Source organism: Aphelocoma coerulescens, chromosome 11 (assembly GCF_041296385.1).
Source record: "Aphelocoma coerulescens isolate FSJ_1873_10779 chromosome 11, UR_Acoe_1.0, whole genome shotgun sequence".
NCBI lineage: Eukaryota > Metazoa > Chordata > Aves > Passeriformes > Corvidae > Aphelocoma > Aphelocoma coerulescens.
The window spans coordinates 12,899,801-12,923,423 of record NC_091025.1 but is presented as its reverse complement, the minus strand read 5'-3'; the positions used below and the strand labels follow the sequence as shown (position 1 = coordinate 12,923,423).

Here is a 23,623-nt window from a genome sequence, read left to right as displayed (position 1 = left end):
GAAATTGTTTCTATTGATAATTATCTTGTTTGAGCTGTTGACCTGGGGAAACGTGCGCAGTAGGCGCGGTGTCCTCACTCGGGTGGGATGCGAGGGTCGGAGCGCGGTGTGTCCGGCGGTGCGGCCGCGGCGGGGCTGCGGCAGGGCGGGGTGTGCGGAGCGGGGCGGGCGCGGCGCCTGCGCGGGGCCGCACACGTGGGCGCGCCGGCGCCGAGCGCAGCCATGGGCAAGAGCCGGGCGCGGCGGTTCCGCAGGGCGCCCCGAGCCCCCGCCGACCCCGCGCAGCAACGCGACGGCGAGCGCGGCCCCGAGGAGGAGGCGGCGGCGGAGCTGCTGGAGAAGGTGCGCACGGGGCCGAGCAGCGGGCGGGCTCGGCGTGAGCCCCGCTCCGGGCCGGGGGAACGGCGGGGGCTGCGGGTCCGGACGTGGGGGAGAGGGGGGGCGAGGCCTCGGCGTCCCCCGCGGCGGTGCCGGCGAGGGCCCGGGCGCGGTCCCGCTTCCGGCGGGAAGGAGCCGAGCGGCCGCGCAGCACCGCCCTTCCCTCCCCTCCCGCCGCCGCCGCGTCGCTCCCCCGGCGTCACGGCCGCGCGGCCCGGCGGGGCGGGGCGGCACCGGCACCGCCCGCGCTCCCGTGCGCGCCTGCCGCGGCGGGGCGGCGGAGCTCCGTGCCCCTCGTCCCTGCGGGGGCTGCCACGGAGTTCTTGCAGGGCTTGGGTTCGGTCTCCCCGGCCGGAGACTTCTACAGGTGGCCAGAGCCATCAGTCCAAGAGCCACACGTAAGGAGTAACGAGTAGAAAATGCTGAAAAAGACTGGGCTTGGCCACTTGTAGGCCATAGTCCTGGCTTAAATACTGCAGATGAAAACTGGTGTAAACCTCCTTCTACAGGTGTGACTTAAGAATCAGAAGCAAAAAATCCGTTTTCCTTTAAGTAATTAAATCTCCTTTGTTCACTTTGCCCAACCGAATTCATTGAACAAATCACAGCTTGGTTATTCTTCTGGACTAACCTGTTTAGGAGAGAGAGGGGAAGAGAGAGTACATAAAGGTACAGGTGGGGGTGAGCTGAGACACCTTTTTCAATGGAGGCAGGATCTGATGTTACCACTCTTCTGTTCTGCTGTTCAGCATATGTTTATCCATTCTGTTAGGTTTTCAGCAAACTCTGTGACCTTCTAGGATATGCGCTTCTGCTCTGTTATTATTTTTACAATTTGTTAATTCTCGTGTCTCACCTAAAAGTCTGTTACAGCACAAGTCAACATTGTCTTGGGGACATAGAAAACATCTTGCTGTTAAGCAGATGCTTTTAATCTAAAGGCTATAATTTTTTTTCTTATATTTTGATTCTTCAACTTTTCTTTATGGTGGTATGTGTTATGTCTGTTATACTTTGATAATATTTCCCTCCCCCCCCACCATTTTGGTCCTTTTTTTAATACATGGTAATTGAGGTCTCACCATTGCCAGCTAGTATCAAATCTGTGTCTGGACTAGGGCTGTCTTGTCAAATATCCAGAATAGTATTTATCTAGTCGTACAGTTAACACACATAACCCAGGCAAAGATTTATAAACTTTCATGGAAATTAAAAGCTCTTGTTTCCATTCAGGAACAGTAAAATAGGAGTGACAGTGCTGGCCCTGATCAATCTTTTCACTCAGTATAACCTTCCAGCTCCCTTTACCCTCGCTGTGGTGTGCCCTGTGTCTCTGCAGCTGCAGCATCCGAGTGCTGAAGTGAGAGAGTATGCCTGTGCCAGTATTTCCAAGCTGTTGCAGCAGAGGCACGTCATCCCAGCCTTTGTGCAGAGGGACGTGGTGCGCTGTTTGGGGCCGTTGCTGATGGATCACAGTTTAGCTGTTCGGGAGACAGCTGCAGGAGCTCTCCGGTAAGCCCTTGTTACTGCACAGGTAGAATGAGGGGATCCTGGCACTGGGGAGAAACAGTGGGGTTCTGCTGGTGACAGCTGTGAACTTGAGTGCCAGCCTCTCTTGCTTTAATTCTGGTCTGGGTAGCTATGCCCATGTCAGCTGACGTGTGTGGGAGAGGGGCTCTTCTTGCTCTGTGAGCCTTTAATGTCAGGAGCAGGCTTTACACTAGAAACATATGGCTTTATGAGGAAATATAGGGAACTTGAGTGCAGTTTGTGTGACATTTTGTGTTGTGATGTTTTAGTACAGATAAGCTTTCTAGTTATGCTTGATGAGTACATGAAAATTTTTTTTTTTCTAACACCAAAGTTTGTGTTAGGGAGGTAGAAGACTAAAGCTACTAATTAAACAAATTGATTTTAAAACGAAAAGTACCATAACCTTTAGAGAAGAATATTAAATGCATGGGGTTTTTGAAACATTCTTGGAAAGTATTGTATCTCATCCAAAGCATTCATTTTTTTGGTTTCCCCAGAAATCTAAGCGCTTGTGGAGGATTTGATGTCTGTGATGATATGGTGACAAATGACATCATGACACCCCTGGTTGCACTTTTGAAAGAGGTGTGTTTATTTTTATTTTGATTTTAAACCTGACCTAGGCATTGAATTATCCCATATACAAAAACAGTTCTATTTTTGTAGCTATTATTAAAATAAGATACTTGAAAGAATGTTTCGATAGGTTTAATGGTACAAAAGTTATTCCAGAGATTTCTAACCACTACCTTCTGCCTCTTGGCCAGCTAACTTGTGTCCATGGTGAGGTTTCCTGCCTAGGATGATTTTTGAGTGAAAGTTCTGGAGATTTTGTGTCTGTAATGTCAGTCAAGACAAGTTTATTCTGTCAGTGAGAATCCAGGTCCTTCATTTATGTTGCAACATTATTCTAGTAACGTTTTTTCTGGTAAGCAGTTTTGTCTAAATGGATGTTTGGGTTTGCAGTTGGGTAGTTATTGTAGAATAACCTGTACTGAATTGGTATTCTTTGTTTGGTCCAGGTGTTGTGCTGCAGTTTGGAAATTTCATTGAGTTCTCTTACCTGCTGTCTTTGTATGAGCAACCTTGTGCAATACTATCATTTTCTGTATGTTTCTTCCCCACTTTAAAATATGAGTAATAGCATTACTATAAAGCACAGTAAGATATTAGCTGAATTAATCTTTGTGGTTAGAAAGAACTGTTGACAACTACAGACAGACTATTAGCAAGACCCAGAACTTCCAAGTTCTAAAATTCCCAGGTTTTTTTTTTAGTTAGAAAGTTTTCATAGAGAAAGGAAACTAGTCCGGTTTTTTGGTAATAAACTCATGATGAGAGGATCTCTCCACTCACTGCTGCTAATATTTTAAAGTTTTGCTTCTCTTCGTGGCTTGTTTTCCAATTCTGGTTCTTTTGTTTGGTTGTAGTGCAGCACTGGACTAGATGCTAACCAGCTCTCTCCAAAGAAATGCAGAGGAATGAACAAAAATTATATTGAAGACATAGCCAATGAGGCTATTAATTTGCTGTGGAATATATGGTAAGTGCTGTGTAAACACTGGCATTTTAGCTAAATTAAATTGTTCCTGAAAAGGATTGTGCTAATTGAGGCAGAAAAGAAGTTACTGTCCTGGCATGGGAAGATGCATTCATTTGCTGATTCTGATTGTGTTGCTCCTACGTGTACCTTGCTCTAATAATGGTGAGCCCTCATCTCATCTGAAATAAAAGTTTATCTTCTAGTGTAGATTATTTTTTTTAAAGTGAAGGATTCTAAAAGAGCACAGTGTTGGTCATTAGTTTTAGAAGAGTAACAAATTTTTTTTCTACTGGTTCTTCATCCTGGGTTCTGATCCTGTTTTCTGAACATGTTCTGTCATAGTCTGTTGTACAGTTTGGGTTGTGGCATCTTGAATTTATTTCCTGTAGATCCATATCATGGTACAAGAAATGGAGAAAATGAAATCTGATCAGTGGACTCCAGTGCTCTAGGAATATGAGGAGTTTTTGTACTACTTCCTCCCTCTGCAGGTCATCCCAAAAATTAATATTAACTGTTTGGGGCAACTGTCCCTTAGTTACTGAGGCACTGATAAAAACCTACTTATTATGTGAGAAAATAATGTAAATTGTTCTATTAGTAATTTACATTGGAAGCATCAGGTGAAGGAAGAGAAATAGCAATACTATTAATACAGAAATTACTACAAACTTGAAGTGATACAAATCTGTTCCAAAAGTTCTGCTTGAGCTTTGTGTTGTTTCTCTTCATTTTTTCCCATTATACACTTTGCATACAGGATTTTGTTTAGTGCTGTACAGTGCCTCAGTGGGAACTACCTCTGTGCCTGTGTGATAATGGCTGCTGGCTTGAGGCCTTCTTTCTAAACTGGGATATTTATTTTTTGGGGATTAGAATCTAGAACAGCAGATAAACTGCTTGTTCAGCATCTTGCACAGAATGCATGACCCTTTGTAACTCTGACTCAACAATGTTGTGTGTTCATTTTTTTTGGCTTTTGTAGTCAGGGCTTGAGAACAGGAAGTATGGTCATTAAGTGTGAATGTAATTCACTTCTGGATTTTGGTCTTTGTGGCAATGAATGTGAACTGCTCATTTTGTTGCTAAGTTTAGTACTGATAAAATTAGGGCTGGCATTGATGCTGAGACAAAATATTTTCAAAAGTAAATTTTTGAAGACCCTTATACCTAGTTAGCTCCTGGGCTTTTTTAGTTTGAATTAGGCTTGTATCAATGTATCAGTTTAAAAGAGAGAGTAGCTGTGAGAACTTGAAGAAACACAAATCCCACTGTTAGATAGTGAAAGTAAATGCATTTCTGAATGGTAAGAGCAGTCATTTTGTGGAGTGAGTGAATACTGATGTGAGAGGCAGTGGGTTTGTGGGTGAAGTCTCCTGTGGCTGCAGGAAGCCCTGGGCTGGCTTGCAGCCCACAGCTCTGAGCTGCCATTCACCCTCCAGCAGGAGACTGTAGTTAGGCTCCCAAATAAACTTCGAACGCTCTGTGTGAGGAAGCAGCTGGCACAAGACAACTTTCCTCAAAAGTGTCCAGGGTTTTGCAGCTTCTCTTTCAGCGTCTTGTATAGAGTTGATCATAACCTCAGTAATGAAGGATAGCTCTTTGACTAATGCATAATTCTTAGGTATTTTTTTTTATGTGAGTAATAACAAGTATGGGGTGCTTAAAACGTTGCTATAGTATTTTTTTTTTCCTGGAAAAGTGTTTGACTAATCTTTTTCATACATTAGTGAATGCAACAATACTGCCCTATACATATTCAATAAAGAAGGATGTCTGGAGGCTGTGTTACATTACATGAAGAAATTTGCCACAAATGTGGATCTGGCTATTTCAGTAGGTAAGTGGTGAAAAAGAAAAGAGAAGGGTTTAAAGATACTTTTTTCTTTTTTTTTACTGTATGAATGTAACACTGATATTACAGTCATTGCATAATGGACCTGCTTTAGCATTGCTTAACTTTGCACTGAGTATAAGACTTTAAATCCATTTTTGAACAGCACATAATAAAGAAGTTGATGTCTGTTGTGCTTGTTTTCAGTCCAAAGGAGAATGGCTTATTGGTGGTTACATGGGAAGAAAAATTTTGTGGGAAGAGGGCTTTAGAGGGAGGCTATGTTTTTCTTTTTTTTTTTCATGTTTTGGTAATGGAGGGTTTAATTTGTTGAGCAGAGGAGATAGTCCTTCTAAAAGAACCCAAACAATTCCAATCACTTTCAATGTGGTTTTATCAGTATTATTGTTATTACGGGTTTATAATGGTGATACAGGTGTGTGTGCTTCCAACATTTTTTTATGTTGTCAATTGTCAGTATACAATGGAGAAATTTAATTTTGAGTAGCTGAAATTAATACAACCAATTCCATGGCTGATGTGGTATTGTCCTCACCTGTTTAATGTACAGGTTTGCCACAGAATGTCTTTTAATCCGAAACACAGCTTGTGAAGGACGGTCTCAGACCATTACAACATGATGCTGCATGAATTTTTTTTCCTGTGTTAGCATTTCATGACTCCAGCTTTCAGGAAGATAATGCTTTCTCATTAGCAGAGCAAAAGCTGCTACTGGGTTTGTTAATTATGTTTGCTCTTGTTGTTTGCTGCAGCAAACTGCTTGCAGGCAGTGACGGAAGATAATCCAGATCTTCTTTCTTCATTTAACGCTTCTGCACAACAAGTACTGGAAACAGTGATGTTGTGTCCAGAGAGCACCATGAAGCACATCCTTCTGAGAACACTGATAGCAGGTACAGTGCTCAAGGGGGTTCATTGCCTTGGGATGGGTAGCATGGCAGGTAAAGGAGGCTGGGAAGGACAGAAGGCTTAGTCTTCTCTGCTGTGATCTGGACATCTGATTGTCAAGGCCTGTACATATGGTTTGTGAGGTTATATCTGCCTTTTGGAACTGCAAATAGATATTTGCACCTAGTGTTAAAACTGTCTTAAATGCTTGATTCTGATTTCAGCCCCTGCTCAGTGTGATAGCCCACTTTAACTGCTCATTTGGTTTTCAACAGTGAAATGAATCAGTAAGTGGTACAGGAGTTGTTTTGATCTTAATAGGTGTAGATTTTTTTACCTCAAATTCTCCACCTTTAATTTTTGTTACCTCAGATGCTTAGCTATGATGATTTTTGATGCTGGAGTGTAATAAATTAATTTTGAGAATCCTTAGAAAATGATTCTCGCATGTGGATTTGTTATCTCAGGTACAGAGTGACACCAAGGTCACTCCACATAAATATTCTGTAAATATTGACATGTTGCATTTACTCAAGCTTAAGATGTGGGCATAACAATTCTTACAGATGAATATATGAAATGTTATAAAAAAATACGAATCTGTAGAGAAAAGACTTGAACATTTGTAGTGAATGTAAGCACTGAGTATTTTAAGTAGTGGAGGCTGTGTCCTTACAAAATGGCTATTACAGAGCTGGGAATTGAGCACTTTAATAATTTATATAATTTGGTTATGTCATATTTAGGCACTATCTGGAATATAAAGGATACCATTCCACCAGGCAGCCTGGGGAGCACGGTTAATGCAATCCTGAAGATATTTTCAGAATCATTGGCAATAGACGCTGGTGAAACAATTATTCATATGAATGAAGCTGAAAAAAACAGGTTAAAATTTGCTGTGGAAGCAGAAGCTGAGGAAAGCATGAATGATATTACAGAAGACTGTGTTTTGAGTGAAGATGATAACATGGAAGAAATACCAAAAGGAAAACTCAGAAGAGAAAATGACGTTTCAGATTTACTTCCGGTAAGTGTGGCTGACTGGTTTTTGGACAACTTTAGTGCAAGTGGCATTCCTCGAGAATAAAATTTCCTCTGGAACATTCAACAAAAAGATGGTAGATAACACCACTTGGATTTGTGTTTTGGATTTATTTTTTTCAAGTTTGGGTGTAGACTGAGAAGAGGAAATGACTGGACTGTATTTTTAACTGACAGCTTGGATACTTTAAATGGCACTTAAATGTTGTTTTCCAAAATCAAATTTGGTTCATGTTTTTAATTTTTTAGTCTGATAAGTGGGAACTGAAAGAAGTGACAGCTTTACTGACGGCTCAGCAGACTGCTCTGGAAATCATTGTTAATATGTGCTGCAGTGAAGGTTTGTAGGAGTCTTGTTCATTGCAAGTGTTGTGGTGTGTTTTGTTTCTGAGTAGGTCACATTTAGTTTGCTGTTTGGTCATCTGGGTTTTTAAGGGTGAATGCCCATGGGCATGTTGTCCCTGATATCCTCATCTGGGGACAGAGTAGGTTGTCATTTCTATATCTAATTTAAGTGGTTTTTTCTTCATTTAAGTGACTTACGTTGCTTATTTTTTTTTTTTTAATGATGCTGCATGTGCCAATATTTAAGAACAAACAAAAAACCACTCACACCAAGAGATATTTCCTAAAGTGTTATGGGAAAATCTTTGTTCAGTTAGAGTGTGGTCTGACTGTTCTTTTGATGCAAGATGTGTGCCAATCTGATTGCAGGATGGGGGCATCAATTTTTTTAAACCAGATAAATCTTGTAGCTTTGATTTAGTTTTGGTACTCCAAGTGTTGCAAAATTAGGAGTAGGGACAGCTTTTGCATGCAATTCTGGCAACAATGTAGATCTAGGCTTCCAGAGTTCTGCCTTTATGAGCTTTTTAGGAGGAGGAGGGGAAGAGAGGCTGTTATTTGGAGGGGAGTAGGATATAGATATTCTGTATCTTTTATGAACTCTGAAACTCAGTTGTGATCGCTTTTCTTCTAATCTTCAGGAAAACAAACGAGAGATTATCAAATTCTATTTTAAAAAGCCAACAAACAAACTAGACTAATCCCCTAAACCTTCCAAAACCTTAAAATTTTGATTGCTATTATAGTTTTAGCCTTATGCAGGAGTAATTGTATAGAAAGTAACTGAATAAAACTTTCAGGTTCTAATAAAATCCACAGTAATACCCAGTTATTCCCAATGGTGACTTTTTTTCTCTTACAGCACAAGGAAATTCTGCACCTAGTGTATGAAGCTCCTTTCATGACTGCATTTCTCATCTAATGAGCTGTAATTCATAAGCTTTCCCCTTTAATTGGAAAATCTCTTGTGGATAAGCTGCATATTCTGCCATTCACTCAGTGTAATGTAAGATTGATTGTGTTGTATTTCGCTACAGTATTTTACCCATTCATGGGCAGACAGAAACAGTCTCTAGAAATTAGGAGGAATCCAGAGGCAGCTGTTCATTTAATTTTCAAATTATTTGAGGACTAAAATAGCTTTAGCCATTATGCTGAGTTCATAAAAACACTCAGCTTGCAACAGAACTGAGAGAAATAACCAGGCTGGCAAGAGATGTGTTTTACTGAACACTGGCCCGTGTTTGGGAAGAAGCAGAGTGCTCCCCTTTGATGGGCACCTGGGCAAGAAGCCAAGAGACTCCACCACTGCTGTCCAGTCTGTAGTTCTTGGGTTACTGGTGCTAGGTGAGATGGGATTGCTGCTGGAAGTGCCTCTGTGTTTCCCAGAACATTACAAGGAACCTGATCATAGTTATGGGCCAGTGTTCTAGATCCCAGTTCCTGCTCTGCCCTGTTCACTTGCTGTCAACATATGACAGCTGCTGTCTTTGTTATTGCTGAATTGCAATGTCAGCTCTTATTGCTATCAATTAGGTTTCAAGGGATTTTTTTTGCTTTCTTTGTTTTCTAAAGATGCAAAAGGAATTTTTTTAGAAGAGGCAAGAGACTGAAAGGGGGATGACTGCTTTGTTTTCATGTTCCTTGCTGCAATGATTTGGTAAAGCATGAAAGACAACCATTTTCTCATGCAAAGGCTATTAACACCAGCATGTTATGGCTGTAGAATTAATTGGCTATTACCATAACAGAAGATGCCTGTGTGGTCAAGTTGCCACACTTTGATGAGTTACTTTGCATCAGATAAACCACAGCCATCACCTTCAAATAAATTCTTAAACTTGCACAGTACAAGTGAAATGCATTCATTTGGATCTTTCTTGCTGTATTTTTAGTGAATTTACCTTTTGCCACAGAAGTGTATGGCTGTTCCTGTAGTTACTACAGGACCTACATCTCATGAGAACCTGTGTTGTCAGACAAAATTACTTGGGGTCGAATATGATATTTTTTTGTCACAATAGTTAAATATCCTGACCTATGTACACAGAGCTTTCATCTGTTAGATAGGAGGATCAGTCCAACTGGTAGACTTAGGACTTGGGTAAACACTAGTTAAAATGTAACCAGATTTAAAGAAACTTGAGATAAATGAGTGTGAACTCTGTGGATGTAGATATATGGGTTTAAATATAAATTACAATGATTGTAGTTTGTGCTTGTCAGTCCAAGTCTCCCTTTAGCTGTGGACAGATTATTCACTTTACAGTGATCTCCTCTCACCATATCTGCCCATACAGATCTGCTAGTAGAATAAGTCATGCAAGTATAGCCTAGTTCAGGTTTAAGATTATAAACCTAGTTTAATTGTGTGAAATAGGTTGCCTGAAATGACTATCAGAGTTTGTTTGGCTTTCTTTGCTGTCATCATTTCTTTTCAACTGGCCTTGCTGTGGAGACAGTAACATCTTCATCCAGCCCAGTTACTGCCCAGGCAGAGGACATCTGTCTGTTGCCTCAGTATACCAGAGGAAACAATTACCTTAAACTGACTGTAATTAGTAGATAAGTGAAGTTAAACTGGTGTATTTGCATGCTTGAATCAACCTCAGAAAGTGAAATGGTACAATGCAACTTAATATCTTAGTAAATCTTTATGAAATGTTTATTCTGTACCTTTTTTTGATATTTTCAAACAATGCATTGTTAATATCAGAGATTAACATGCCCACTTATGAAGAATATTTGTGCCTCAGTGAGTATAAAATATTTTTTAATAAAATATTTAGAACTGTGGCTTAATGGCACTTGGTTTGTGAGGAGCTTGCTAGAGCCCAAGAGCTTCAAGATTCCTAATCCAAGAAGTGGAGGAGCCGTGTTCGTTTGGGAAGTAGGATACCTGTTGCATGAGGGCTGTTATGTTACATTTACAAGTCTTGTCTTGTGTTCTCAGATCCTTCTGATGATGAGTGGGAGGAACTCTCCAGCAGTGATGAGAGTGACTTGTTCATGGAAAACTCATACAACGAGGGGAGTGGGCTGCTGCTGTCACCCCTGTGCCTCTCTGATGAGGTTAACTCAGCATTTCTGAACAACCTCATTCCAAAGAAGGTATTGTCTTCTATTTTATTTCCAGCACATGGTACAGTCCTTGCCCTTGTTCCTGCTTTGTATCCCAGGTTAGGCAAACAAATTATCCCAACTGACCTTGAGAAAAGGAGTATTTTAAAAAATAAGTTTGGCCTCACTTTTTTGGCCTAGAGGTGGTGCATCTTTGCATGACCTAAATAATTTCCTCATGTAGGAATAGAGGGGTCATGTGTGTCAGAAATCTGGTAGGGGTTTTTTTCATTATTTCTTTTTCCCCAAATACAAAGGTTGTTATTCCTTGATTTGGACATGAAAAAGATTACGTGCAGAAAGAAAGGAAACTTGGCTGAAGCATGGCAGCCAGATTTCCATATTAGCTAAATGAGGTGGAAGTAACATTTATGAATGGCAGCAGTCAGCACTGAAAAAGTGAAAGTTCCTCTCCCCCTGTTTTATAAAAAGTGTCTGAAATACAGTATTTGGCACTGACAGGAAATTAGATGTTTTTGTCTCAGAGTTTTTTTGCTCATTTTTGTTTGGGGTCGTAAAGGTGAAGTTTGAATTATTTGAATCAGTTACTATGCTAGTTCAGCAGCATTGTAGAATTCTCACCTAAGACATCAAGGTGCAAGGTGAAAACTTTGAAGGCTTTTTGTACTTAATAGTCAGAGTTTCATGGCACAGGCTTCCAGACTTGCAGCTATCTGCAAATCCTGTAGCAGAATCTAGAAGAAGAAAGAGCTAAATAAGAAAGAATAGCAGAGACCTAGAAAATTACCTGTTGTTAGTGCAGTTGAACACTTAAAATATGCTATGCTAAATCCAGTGTACAATTGCACCATTTAAGTGATTGAGGAAAATTCTGGCATTTTTAGCAGGTGAGATATTTGCTATCTGGAAAGCTTTGAAATACGTAGTTTGAAATATCTGTTTGACATTAAGCTAAAATTTCAGTCTTCCCTCTGAACACGTTATTAACAAAAAAGGAAAAAAAAGGCTTTATTGCTAAACCTTTCTTTTTCCCCTCCTCAGATTCTTGAAAAAACTGCTTTTCCGAACAGTGTTGCTCTAGACATCTGTATGCACAATCCGTCTTGGAAACCATTAATTAAAAAGTAGGCATTTCATTGTCTCTCTTACTATTTTTCATGTATATCAGTTGTTTTCGAACTCTTAGAAGGATTGTCCATCCTTGGGCTACTCTTAAGATCTGGAAACTGGCAGATCTGATACATGATTTTGAATAAAGAGATACAAATGTTTTTGTGAACTGCACACCAGATCACAGCCTTATTACATTCAAGATTCTTCTTTATATTTCAGCACGTATTTTCAAGAATACCTGCTCAGTGTGCTTTTTGTTTGTTTCAGACTGAATACAGTGCAGTGTAGAGCTTTAACATGTCTTCAGAGCATTTTGTTGGTGTCAGATTTGGATTGTCTTGGGGGAGCTTCAGCACTTCAGTCCCTTGCACAGCATCTCTCACAGCTGATCTTTTCTAAAACAGGTAAGATGTTTAGTGGAGGGGACTTGCTTGACGCCCTTTGCTGATCAGCTAGATATAAGGTAGTCATGTATGTTATGTTCTAATGCTGTTTATTACTAATTTTATCCCTCTGGTCCTTCAAAATAGGGACACTGGATGTTGGCAGTGTACTGACATCACAGTGTATCCTGTTGTGTTTATCCAAATTGCACCTTGAGCAAGTCTGCCTGTAATTCAAGAATCTGCTTCACATTTGGGTCTATGCAGGAAGTCACTTAGTTCTGGTCTCCCAACAAGGCAGTGTTTATCCTCTGTTTGCTTGATCATATTTGTGATAATAGCAGTTTTTCATCAATCAGACTAGCCATGAAGAAGATGGGAGATTTTCTTTTTAAATGTCCTAACTAGCCTAAGGAGATGTGAAAACAAAAGATGTCTAGCACAGTCTTTCACATCATTTTTTTTCTAGTAATCTTACCAAATTATGGCAAAGGCAGTTGTTGCAAAAATCTCAAGAATGTCCATGCTTGTTACAGTAGGAAAGAGAGCAGCCACCTTGTCCCCAGGACATACTTTATGCTTATGGTGGCTTAGCTTTATTGGAAATATATTTGTAGTAAGAAAGTGTGCGAAGTTTTTATGACTAAATATTAAAGCTGCTCAGCTTCCTGTTCTGGCTGTGGTTCAGTTTCAACAGAAGGTAATAAATTTAATTTTTCTAAAAATACTACTTTAGAATATATTATATATATATATATATATATATATATATATATATATAATATCTATTAGATCTGTATTTAGACACTGGAATGGGCTGCCCAGGGAGACTGTGCAACCACTGTCCCTGGAGGTATTTAAGGAAAGACTGGACATGGCACTCAGTGCCAGGGTCTGGTTGACACAGCGGTGATCGGTCGCAGGCTGGACTCGATCTGAGAGGTCTTTTCCAACCTTGTAGACTCTGTGATACATCTTGGTAAACACTAGAATGTATCCACTGTAGCTCATCCAAGGTGCATTATTTCATAGAGATACTACTGTGAAGGTTTCCCCATACATCTGCTAGTACGGTGTTATTGGATCATCTATACAGCAGTTAGCATTTCCAACTACTTTCTGTGATCCTATACATGAGAGCAGCATCATGTCCATAACCCTGTTGGATCATGTATGCTGTGATCTCTCTGTTACTGACATGAGAGAAGCTGAACCAAGATTAAAAAAAAAAAAAAAAAAAAAAAAAAAAAAAAAAAAAAAAGTGAGAAAACCCTGCCTGGTTCCAAACTGAGGATGTGGGTCCCTGACAGGCTGTTTCATTCAGACTATTGTGATAATCTTTGTTTTAAGGTCAGTGGTGATGGGTTTACAAAAAATAAGAGATATTCTTAGAGCCTGTAAGAGCTGCCAACTCTCAGAAAACGTTTTCCCTAAGACAATTCTGCTGAAGTCTGGCATATGTGTGGCTTTGTCATTTCTTGTCTCTTAGAAGCTCAAGAAGTTCAGTTTCCTTCCCTTCCTTCAAGTGTCTTCATTTGTAGCCACAGATGCAGCTTATGTAGTTCTCTGCTGTGGTGTATAAAATGACACTGCATTAGTGCTTGAAAATGCATTTGCCTGCAAAAACACACTTTTTTCTCACTGTCTTTAAAGACGTGATCAGTCTATGGCAATATTATTACTGAGAGTGCAGTGTGTGGAAAACTAAAGTGCTGAAATGAAAATACCTATGAAAACATACGCAAGGAAGTTCACATAAAACGTCTCATGCTTGAAGAGAGGAATTCCAAGATTTTGGGTCTACATGTTATGCTTGTAATAGAAAGGTCTCCAATAAAGCTGGAGAAGTTGCTATCTGAAGACAGCTAAGGCTGCTAAAATTAATTTAATGGCACAGGCCCATTTTTCAATGTTTAAATGCTGTGTAATGAAAACTGCCAGATAGAGTTGATAACATATCAATGTGGTTAGAAGGAATTCTGTAGTTTACAGGGGGAAAAAGAGGCATAAAGATCTGATTGTTTACATGAGAAAGGAGGAGATGTGCATAAATCAAGACGTTTTGTATCTGGAGTGGTCCAGAAAGTAAACATACTAGAGGAAAATAAAAAGCCTCAAGAAATGCAGAACACAGATTGAAGGTGATGGCTGCTACCGATGAGTTTGTAGTTAAACAGAATAATGCAGTGTTTGAGTCATACATTCCTGAAATGTTATTAAACCACCGGAAAACATGCTCTTTATATGAATTGGAAAGAGTCCAGTGTTCGGGTGTCTGAAAATGCTTAAGAAGGCAGAAGAAAGGAGGTAAAGTATGCAGTCAGCTTCTGTATTTTTCTCAGTTCCTGTATTATGGCCTCCATGTCATACCAGTGTTCAGCTGCTGTTCTGGTGACAGTGGCTGGTACTGTCCATTAGGTCACACAAGTGTCTCAACCAGGGATGTGCCTGAAAATGAGGCCCAGCTGTGTTCTAACCTCCAGATGCAGTTAATGCTGAATTCAAACAAATCACTATGGTTACAACCTACAGAGACCAGTCTCTGAAAATCTAGCTTTTCCTGTTGTGGTCGTACCTGGAGGAACAATTAAGGGATTAAGGAATTTATTTCTTTGCTTTCTGTGTCCCTCATCTTACTGTTTGACTTCTGGCTCTGGGTTCTACTCTTTGACAGAACTCCCTACAGACACAGAATTCCTGGAAGCTGTAACCAGTGCTTTGAGGGCTCTCCTACAAACAATGGCATCAAAGAACATCTCCCAGGTAAAAGCTTTCAAACTCAAATGCTCTGGTAGGTTCAAATTCCTGTGAGATTGGGCTGGAAAGTTTTTGAAACAAAACAATATAAATTTAATTCAAAATTTCAGCAGTTGTGAACACTGGAAGAACAGATTTAATGGCATTAACTGTGGTTTTTCATGGACCTTACAGGAATATTTTTTTTATATATCTCCTCCTCAAGATGTAAACAGATTAAAGGTATTTCAAACCAGAATAGCAATAGGCCACGGGTATCTTTAGGAGGTAGTTATAATGACAAATATTTAGAAAATTAGCACCTAGAAATGTGGATTCTTTATTTCCTGATGTCACCTAGTTGAAGCTGGTGGTCCTTCTTGAATCTTGGTTGGACATGAATTAGTGAGCTGAATACAAGAATGAAGCATAATAGTTTGTTACGCAAGACACAAAAGTAGTTAGTCTGCTAGTCCTTTCTGGCCTTAAACTGAAAACTGAGCTTCTATGCTGTAAGTTGTGAAGAGTTGGAAGCAACTATTGAGCTAGGTAAATTTGTGAAAATCTCAGAACTTTTCCTTCAACTTCCTGTCAGCTTTGGCTATGTTCTGGAAGAAACACCTTAAGTTGAACAGGAGAGTTTACCTGCCTTCTTAGTAATTGCATTTTCAGAATTCATATAGTTTTCATAATCTAGGACTCTCTTTCTCTGTTAAGAATTTGCCTGTGTTCTGTAAAAGCACAGTGTCTAAATGTCATACTTCAAAACTTGCATGAAAATGTAATGGTGTCTCTTTCTTTCCTTCCCTCCTTTCCCCTTGCTGACCAGTGTATGAGTCCTGAGCAGCTATTGGCTTTGTGTGAGGCTGGTATTCAAAGCAGCAATGCCAGTGTTAGAGTGAACATGGTGAGCATCCTTGGAATTTTTGGCAGTGTCCTGGCAAAAGGACAAGATACAGCTGAAACACTGAAGGTGAAAAAGCAAACTTTGCATTGCAAGCTTAAAAGAATTGTGATATTTCTTTCAATTTTCTTTAGAATTGCTGGGAAAATAAATTCTTCTTTCTTATTTCAGATGATTGGAAAATTTCTTCTTGAGGTTGCTATGAAGGAATCTTCTCTTGTGGTAGCAGGGGAAGCCTTGGATGCACTTTTTGATGTATTTGCAGATGGTAAAGAAGCAGAAAAGGCGGCGTTACAGATAAAGTTGCTTCCAACACTGAAGGAATTTCAGCCAGTGTTCAGAATGAGGGTAGGCATCAAGGGCAACCAGCTCAGGGTCTCAGCACATGATGTGGGTTAAAGCTTTGAGTGTAGGGGTCCTAGAAGAGATAATTAATTTATGATGTGACAGAAAAAAAGGTGTTTGATTTTCTGATATTCCACTTTAGAGGAAAACAAACACACTTACTTTAAAGTTCATGGAAGTGTCAAGGTAACAGTGCAGCACCTGCATTGCAACATCTGCATTACACCATCAGTATTACTAATGTCCAAATCACTTTATGGTTCTGAAACAGTTGAAAAAAATATCCTGCAGATGTCTCTGGAGGTGGGAGAGAAGTCCTTTCTGAAGTTACATTGACATCTTTGTTTTTTAACTTGTAGTTGCAGTTAATGTTTTTGTTCCGTTCTTGGTTAATTAAAACAGTTATTGTATCCTGTATTTTCAAGAATAACAAGGCTGGTATTCTAAACTGTAATTTTAGGTATATCCTTGTCTTAAATAGAGAATGACCTTCCACATGTTGTTTATTTGGTCAGATGCAGCCTGAGGAGTCTAAAAGTTAAGCACTGTACACACAAAGTACTTACCTGATGGTGCTTCAGTTGTTTGGTTAAATGTGCAAGGTTTTCCATATGAAAAGCCACAGAAAAGAAGTGTATGTCACAGATTTTTTGAATGAAATAGCATGCCATCAGTCTGGTTTTAGGCAGCAGTGTATTACAGCAAGTTGACTTGCAGAAATCATTGCTAAGCTCCACATGTGTACATGGGAACGAACACCTTGGAGCTCTCACAAGCCATGGGTAGCGTATCTTGATAGAAGACCTACATACAGAGTTACAATAAACTTGAGGTGCTCTCATAGCAGGAACATCACCATTAATAAACCATGTGTTCTTTTGGTTTCACAGATGCGAAAAGAAGGAAAAGGACAATATAGTACAGATCAGCTGTGTGTTCTTGACAATGTGAAGATGAATTTGAGAAGATTCATTGCATATCAGGAGACACTAGGGAAAACCCCAACTTGAAGCATCGAGGAACTTTTAAGGTTTTCCTTATTGAGTAATGTTTTCAAAAAAATACAACTGTTTTGAACTTCCAAACTTTACTGAGCAGAGCAGTTTCACTTTGATATTAATGCTACATTTTATAACATTCAGTATTTTTATACTTTCGGGTTGATGCAATATGAAAGACATATCAGCAGAAAAAACCCCGTAGTGTACCCTGATATTGTTGGAGTGGTAAGAAGGTGCTCTTTAGGTCCTGAGGTCTGTACGTAGCACCACTGTCAGATATCTTCATGTACCCTGGCAGAAAACTACACTTGCGTGAAAAAGTAATTTAGAAAATATTCTTGGTCATGTGACAGATTAAAAAAAAAGTAAAAGCTTAAGATATATTTCAGGGAATTGAGCAGTGGGAAAATGTTAATATTTGCTATTTGCTCTTACCTATTCCTAGAATTGCACAGGCACTTGTGGCAGACTTCGCAACAGAAGTGTGTGACAAATGTGTAGATTGCTGTCAGCACTTAGATCTGTTATTTCATGAAGCTCATGAGGAGAAATTTTTCAGATTCATTTATGATAAATTCAGTATGATAGCTTTTTTGCTGTGAAAGTCAGTGTAAGCAGATAGTACACCTAGACACAGCTCCCTGTCTTTATTTTGATTGGTATTTCTGAAAATTAAGTCTCCTATTTTAGTCTTCCTTGTAATTCTACATCAGGACAAGTTTGAATTCAGGGAAGTGGTAAACCTAACAGAAAGTATTTTTTATACTGAGGTATTACCTGAAGTAAATTTGTATTTGCTTAAAATACCTTTTGCAAAAATATGTGATGGAGATTTTTAAGCTGTAAAATACAGAAACTATTTTTTAAAAATATCATTGATTCATGGAAATTGCATGTGAACTTCCATATATCAAAAGCTTTGGTCTTGTTTCTGTGACTGAGATCCTATCATAAACATTTTTCAAGAAAAAAACACACAACCAAACACAAAAGCATTTTATTTTTCTGGTTTTTGAAGTGGGAGGTTTTTCCTCCTCTCTCTCAATGTGCTGCCTTAGCTCAGGCATCCAGTTTTTAGCAAAATTTTTCCCATGATAAAAGCACGGAACTTAAAAAGACCAAATTTGCTTGGTTTGTTGGATTTCAGTCTCTAAGATTGAAAAGTAGACTTGAGAACTGACTGGTAACTTGCAAATGACTGACTTTCTGAAATCCTGACGTGGTATCTTGTCAAATGCAAGAGAAAGTGAAAGATGAGTTTAAGCAGCTGTACTGCCTGGAAGTGCTGTTATTGCTGTGACTTTACAGGAGTCAGATGAAATATGTGATGTGATGCCTGCTAGTGAAATGAGCGAGAGGGCGGGGTTGGCAGGGCTCAAGGGCCATTGAGGCTGGCCTGGAGAAAACCAGGAGAAGCCGTGAGCATGGAGCAGTTGCAGGGTTATCCAGGGATTTGGCAGGGCAGGCAGTGAAGAGGTCTGGAGTGTAACAGCTGAAGAAAGGTGGATTATGGCATAATAGCCTACAGTGTGGGGATTTTAGTCCTAGTGTTAGCTATACTTGCTGTACACTGAGGATAGCGTACTATTCCCCTGATGAAAGGTATTAGTATTTGTTTGGAGCACTTAAAGGACTTCGATGTGGGAAGTTCTGCTCTCATTTTCTGGGTGCTACATTGAACTGCAGAATGTTCTGGATTGGAAAGGATCTCTGGAGGTCTTAGTCTAGTCCCCTGATCAAAGCAGGGCTAACTTGGGAGGCAGGTTGTGCTAGGCCTTGAACATCTCCCAGAATGGAAATTCTACAACTCTGGACAGCCTTTTCCAGGGCTTGACTGCCCTCGCTGGAAACACATTTTTTTCCCTTTTCCCCTTGTGCCTTGTAGGACTTCTCTGCTGCAAAATGTGCCCCTTGTCCTCTTTGACTGCACACCACCAAGAAGAGTCTGGCTCCATCTCATAACCCCCACTTGGTAGCTGAGAACAGCAATTGTATTTTCTTCTTCTCCAGGCCAAATAAACCCTGCTTCCTCAGCTGTTCCTTGTACGTCTTCTCACCCTCCATCCATCTTAGTGGCCTTCTGCTTGACCTGTTCTACTGTGTCTTGTACAGAGGGCCCAAAACTGGACACACTACTCCAGATGTGATCTCCTAGGTGCTGAATAGAGGGAAGTAATTGATTTTCTTGTCCTGCTGGCCATGCTCCTGCCAATGCAGCCTGTTGTTCTAGCTGTTGTTACTGCAAGGGCGCATTGCTGACTCCAACTTACTGTCCACCAGAACCCTCTGGTCCTTCTCTCCAAAGCTGTTCTTTGGTCATTCAGTCAAGAGCACTGTTCCAAGTGTAGGACTTTACATTTTACAAGTGTAACACCCAGAATCTGTTTCCTGGGGACTGCCAGAAAACCAAAGTATTTTTTTCATGTTTTTCTTTTAGGTTGATAATGAAATAAACATTTCATCTACAAATATAAATCTGAAAGTTGCAGATAAATATACAGAAGAGGGCATCCACTAGAAAACATGGTTTTCTTAATATAATCAATTAAACCCTTTTTTTTTTCTTCAAGTTAAAAAACAGACTGACATTTAGATCTTAAACTATTCTGGCAATAGGAATGCACAGATTATTTTTTTGCTATGCCCTGATGAGCTAAATGTCTTGAAAAAATATTTTCATAATGAGATTGGTGCATAGTACAAACCATATCATTTAAAGAAGAATATGAATGCATCTATAGAAGACAAGGCAAGTTGTGAGTGATTTAAAGAAATGTCAGATCAGGGACTAAAACCAGATGAGATACACAGGTACAAAAGAACTAAGCTACAAGATTGGGACTACAGAAGTTGTTCTGACACAACTAAGGACAATTAAGGCAGCAGCAGAAGTGATGATAATGTTCAAATTAAATGTTTTGGGGGCTCTTTGAACACTGGTTTATTTAATAGGTCTAGGGCATGCTTCAGACAAAGACAAGATCCTTTACAGCCTACAAAGGAAGACGGATCTTGATACTTTGAGGGTGGCAGAAATTGGACTGATGTAGACAGTGTGTAGCATAAGTAAATAGATACTAAATAGATGTAAGTGATCTTCATCAGTTAACCTAATCACACAGATAAGACTGGTATCAAAACAGGTATCTGAATTTGGTTGCTTATTCTGGTCACTAAGGCATCATCTGTCTGCTTCAGTCAAAAACCACAATCCTTGGAAAGTATGGATTGCTGCTTTACTTGTGTCCCTGTCTGATGCTGAGCACAACAGACTGGCTCTGAGTTGAGCTGTAATACTGAAATAGGTGCTGAATGTACCTTGGTCTGTGGTGTCAAGGAAAGATTGCAAAGGGGGCTGTGGGTCCCCTGCCCTGTTCAGAACCACTGGCATTTTCTGCTGCCTTGGTCTCTGCAGCTTGTAAAATGTTGAATTCCCAACTATGGAAATAAGGAATTATCATTTGTGTGGTTTTTTCTTGCTCTCTATGAAAAAAAGAAGTGGCAAGATTTAAATGTGCATTTGTTGTGAGGTGCTTTTTATACATCGTGCCTTGACATTCAGAAGCAGAAGATGGCTGTATACCACAGTCAAGTAAATAGTTTAACTCTTTGGGGTTTATGGGCTTTTTTTTTTTTTTAAAGACTGTCTTCTTAGAGGATCAAGAATAACTTCAACCAGTACTACTTGGCTTGGTTTGATATTTGTATTTTGAGAGACAAATAAAAAAAAAAATGAGAGCACAGTAAAATTATGAGAACTGCAATGGAGAACAAATGAATTTTAAACTAGTTTGTAGTTTAAGTATTATAATGAAATTCATATCTAGTAGAATGTTAACATAAAACAACCAACAAAAAATGCCCATAAACTCAAGTCCTGTTTCCTTAGTAAGGGAATTTCAATAAAAACATTCCCAAGGATTGGATAGAAACATCTAGCTTACATTTACTGTTGCAAATTCCAATTCAGGCAATGGTAGTGGTAATTGAAAATAATGTAATTGCTCCTTTCTGGCACAGGTGACTTAAGCAAACAATCTATATATAGTTTGTGCTGGACAAGCTGTTAAGATATATAACTTTAAGATAATTGGCAAAATCTGAGGTCTCTGACAGATACAGCAGATAAAGGAACTTGAAGTTTTTCCACCAGGGTTGACACACGGTGAGCCATTCTGTTTGACGAAGCTTTTACTTGAGTGGTGGGGGTTTTTTTGGTCTAATTTTCAGATAATTTAAAACTGTTAATTTTTGTACCTTCTGGGAAAGATTGAAGGCGTTTAAGTCAATTCACTTCAATTTAATTTTGTTTCTGTATAATTTTTGTAAGTTTCTTGCCTCTGTGAGAGGCATTTTGTCAAACATACAGACATAATTCAGTGACCACATAAAGCATAGTTTGAGGCTTGCACACCTGAGGATATAGGAAGATGCTTTTTTCTTTTGAATCTGGGTGTCAGGAACTCCTTGCACCACTGTTACATTATGGGTTTAAGTCCAACTGCTTGGGAACTGAACTAAGATCCCTGTAATAATCTGTGTGCTGTTGAAATGATTGTGGCTGCTGCGTGTTCTCAGCACAATGAGGGTCCTGATGCAGCCCTGGCGTTGCGAGGTGCTCGCATAAATCCCTGCACCACGCTGAAAGGTGTGTTGGGCTTTCAGTCAACCTTCTCCCGGTTTTGTGTTCCTGCTGTGATAAAAATCCCATTGAGAGTTGTCTTCTTTCTCCTCTGACATGTGAATTCTTTTTTTAATTTTTAAGGAATATTGCATTGGCCTCTTTGCTCCTCTCCGCCCCTTCAAATGGAGAGTGAAAAGCACTTCCAGAACTTAATGGATGAATGGCTGATTCAGCTAGTAAAGCATGATGTTTCCAAATAACCTTTTCTGGGAAGTTCTCTTTTTAGTAAATAATAGAGTTAAAATTCAAAGCAGTGCTTAAAAAAACCAATTTGACCATAATAAAGTGTGGGTTTTGTTTGTTTTTTATGCCCCCCAGGCATACTTGCTAATCTAAAGCATTTGTGTTACTGCACCACCTCTCTTGTGTCCTGGCTGTATTTGCTTGGGACCACGGTTGTTACTGAGGAATCCTGTAAATTAATAAACCTCAGTCCTATAGAAAACTTGTTTGTGTTTATGTGCTATGAGTATACACTAAATCATGGATTTTTTCAGAATTGGCTTTATTAAAAAAGAAAAGGAAACAAATCAGTTGTTTTCATGTTACTTTTACCTCCTTAAGGGTAATGTGAAATCTTTTATTTGACTTGCACTTTTCTTTGTTGCTTTTTAAAAAAGAAATTCATTAATTGAAACATTTCTATTTGAATTTGTGACGTGCAGAGAACATCATTTAAACCCATCTTGTTACCTTTTCCTGCTATGTTTATAATTCTCAGAATAACTGAAGAATGTGGGGTTTGGAAAATAGGGTTATTCATAGTGGTTATTCCCCAATTTCAAGACATGTTCAAGTCCCACCAGTTTTTACTTAGCTTTTGGTAGTAGTTTCCGGTAGTAGCTTTTGGTCCTAATTTTCGAAGCAATTAAGTTTGTCAAGCCCCGGATTTCACCCTCTTGCTGTGGTTCATTTTCTCTTGGTCAGTGCAGATCAGACACGCTGTGACACAGCACAGAGGAGTGTTGAGGACAGTATGTTCTGCTCTGGGATGGTGGGGAGAAGCCAGAACTTCAGTCTTCGGTTGTCACCAGGAAATGGTGCTAAGTCCTCTTCTTCGCAAACTGTTCACAGAATGCTTGAAGTTGGAATGCGACTTTTAAATTCTAAACCCTCCACCTCCAGCTTCCTAAAGAGAAATCATCTCCCATGCAATTCTGAAAGTGGGGGAAGCAGTAGGCCCTTCATGCAGAGTGCTGGAAACTTTGTAGCTGATATTAAAGATGTTTTAAGGCTGTAGTATGAAAATACTAAAAATAAAACCGAGTCTAACAAGAACTGGTACTACTTAGTGTTGCTGTTTGGGGTGTTGTGTATGTGATGTATTTTTCCATCTGCAGAAAAGGCTGCACCTAGGCTGCCTTTGCCTCTCCTTTGGTGCGGAATGAAAGGAAGACCCTGAACTTCCCCGACGCCTCCCCACAAGAGTTTTAGGGGGGTGCAGCGGCGGCTGTCGGTGTGCGGGCAGGGGGACGCCGGCCCGGGTCTGCCCGCACCTCTCCCGGTGCCCGAGCCGCAGCCCGGCGCGCTGGCAGCAGCGGGGCGGGAGTCACGGCCGCTCGGGCACCCGCGGGGCCGCTACGAGGGCTCGGCCCTCGGAGCGCGGCTGTTGCCCCGTGGGGCGCGGGGCCGCTGCGCGCCGGCGGCGGCTGTGCCGGGACGGGACCACCGACCCCGGGCCCCGCTTCGCGCCCCGGCCCGGCCCGGGGGCAGCGCGGGGGTGCCGGGGGAGCGACCGGGGCGCCGCCACCCCCGTGCTGCGCGCGGCCCGCGTGCCGGCGGCTCGAGCG

The 23,623-nt window shown here is 40.4% G+C and overlaps 1 protein-coding gene across 2 annotated transcripts; it reads left to right on the top strand.

Annotated features, from left to right (window-relative positions):
• The first annotated feature begins 208 nt into the window (after positions 1 to 208).
• Positions 209 to 23,111, top strand: HEATR3 (HEAT repeat containing 3). Of its 2 annotated transcripts, XM_069027297.1 has the most exons (15): positions 209 to 342; positions 1,718 to 1,890; positions 2,409 to 2,496; positions 3,342 to 3,454; positions 5,185 to 5,294; positions 6,062 to 6,202; positions 6,944 to 7,227; positions 7,491 to 7,581; positions 10,540 to 10,697; positions 11,709 to 11,791; positions 12,048 to 12,184; positions 14,838 to 14,926; positions 15,729 to 15,872; positions 15,975 to 16,151; positions 17,039 to 23,111. In XM_069027297.1, exons 1-15 carry the CDS (start codon positions 223 to 225, stop codon positions 17,156 to 17,158), a joined length of 2,028 nt encoding a protein of 675 aa, XP_068883398.1. In that variant the 5' UTR covers positions 209 to 222; the 3' UTR covers positions 17,159 to 23,111. The 2 variants fall into 2 exon arrangements, with proteins under 2 accessions (XP_068883398.1, XP_068883399.1); XM_069027298.1 differs by lacking the exons at positions 209 to 342; positions 1,718 to 1,890 and having other exon boundaries at positions 2,418 to 2,496; positions 3,347 to 3,454.
• The last annotated feature ends 512 nt before the right edge of the window (positions 23,112 to 23,623 follow it).

Excerpts from the sequence above, each read along its gene's own strand:
- HEATR3 (XM_069027297.1), top strand. The coding sequence starts at position 223 with ATGGGCAAGAGCCGGGCGCGGCGGTTCCGCAGGGCGCCCCGAGCCCCC. Across the intron at positions 5,295-6,061 it reads GGATCTGGCTATTTCAGTAG|CAAACTGCTTGCAGGCAGTG; the intron begins GTAAGTGGTGAA and ends TGTTTGCTGCAG. Across the intron at positions 14,927-15,728 it reads CATCAAAGAACATCTCCCAG|TGTATGAGTCCTGAGCAGCT; the intron begins GTAAAAGCTTTC and ends CTTGCTGACCAG.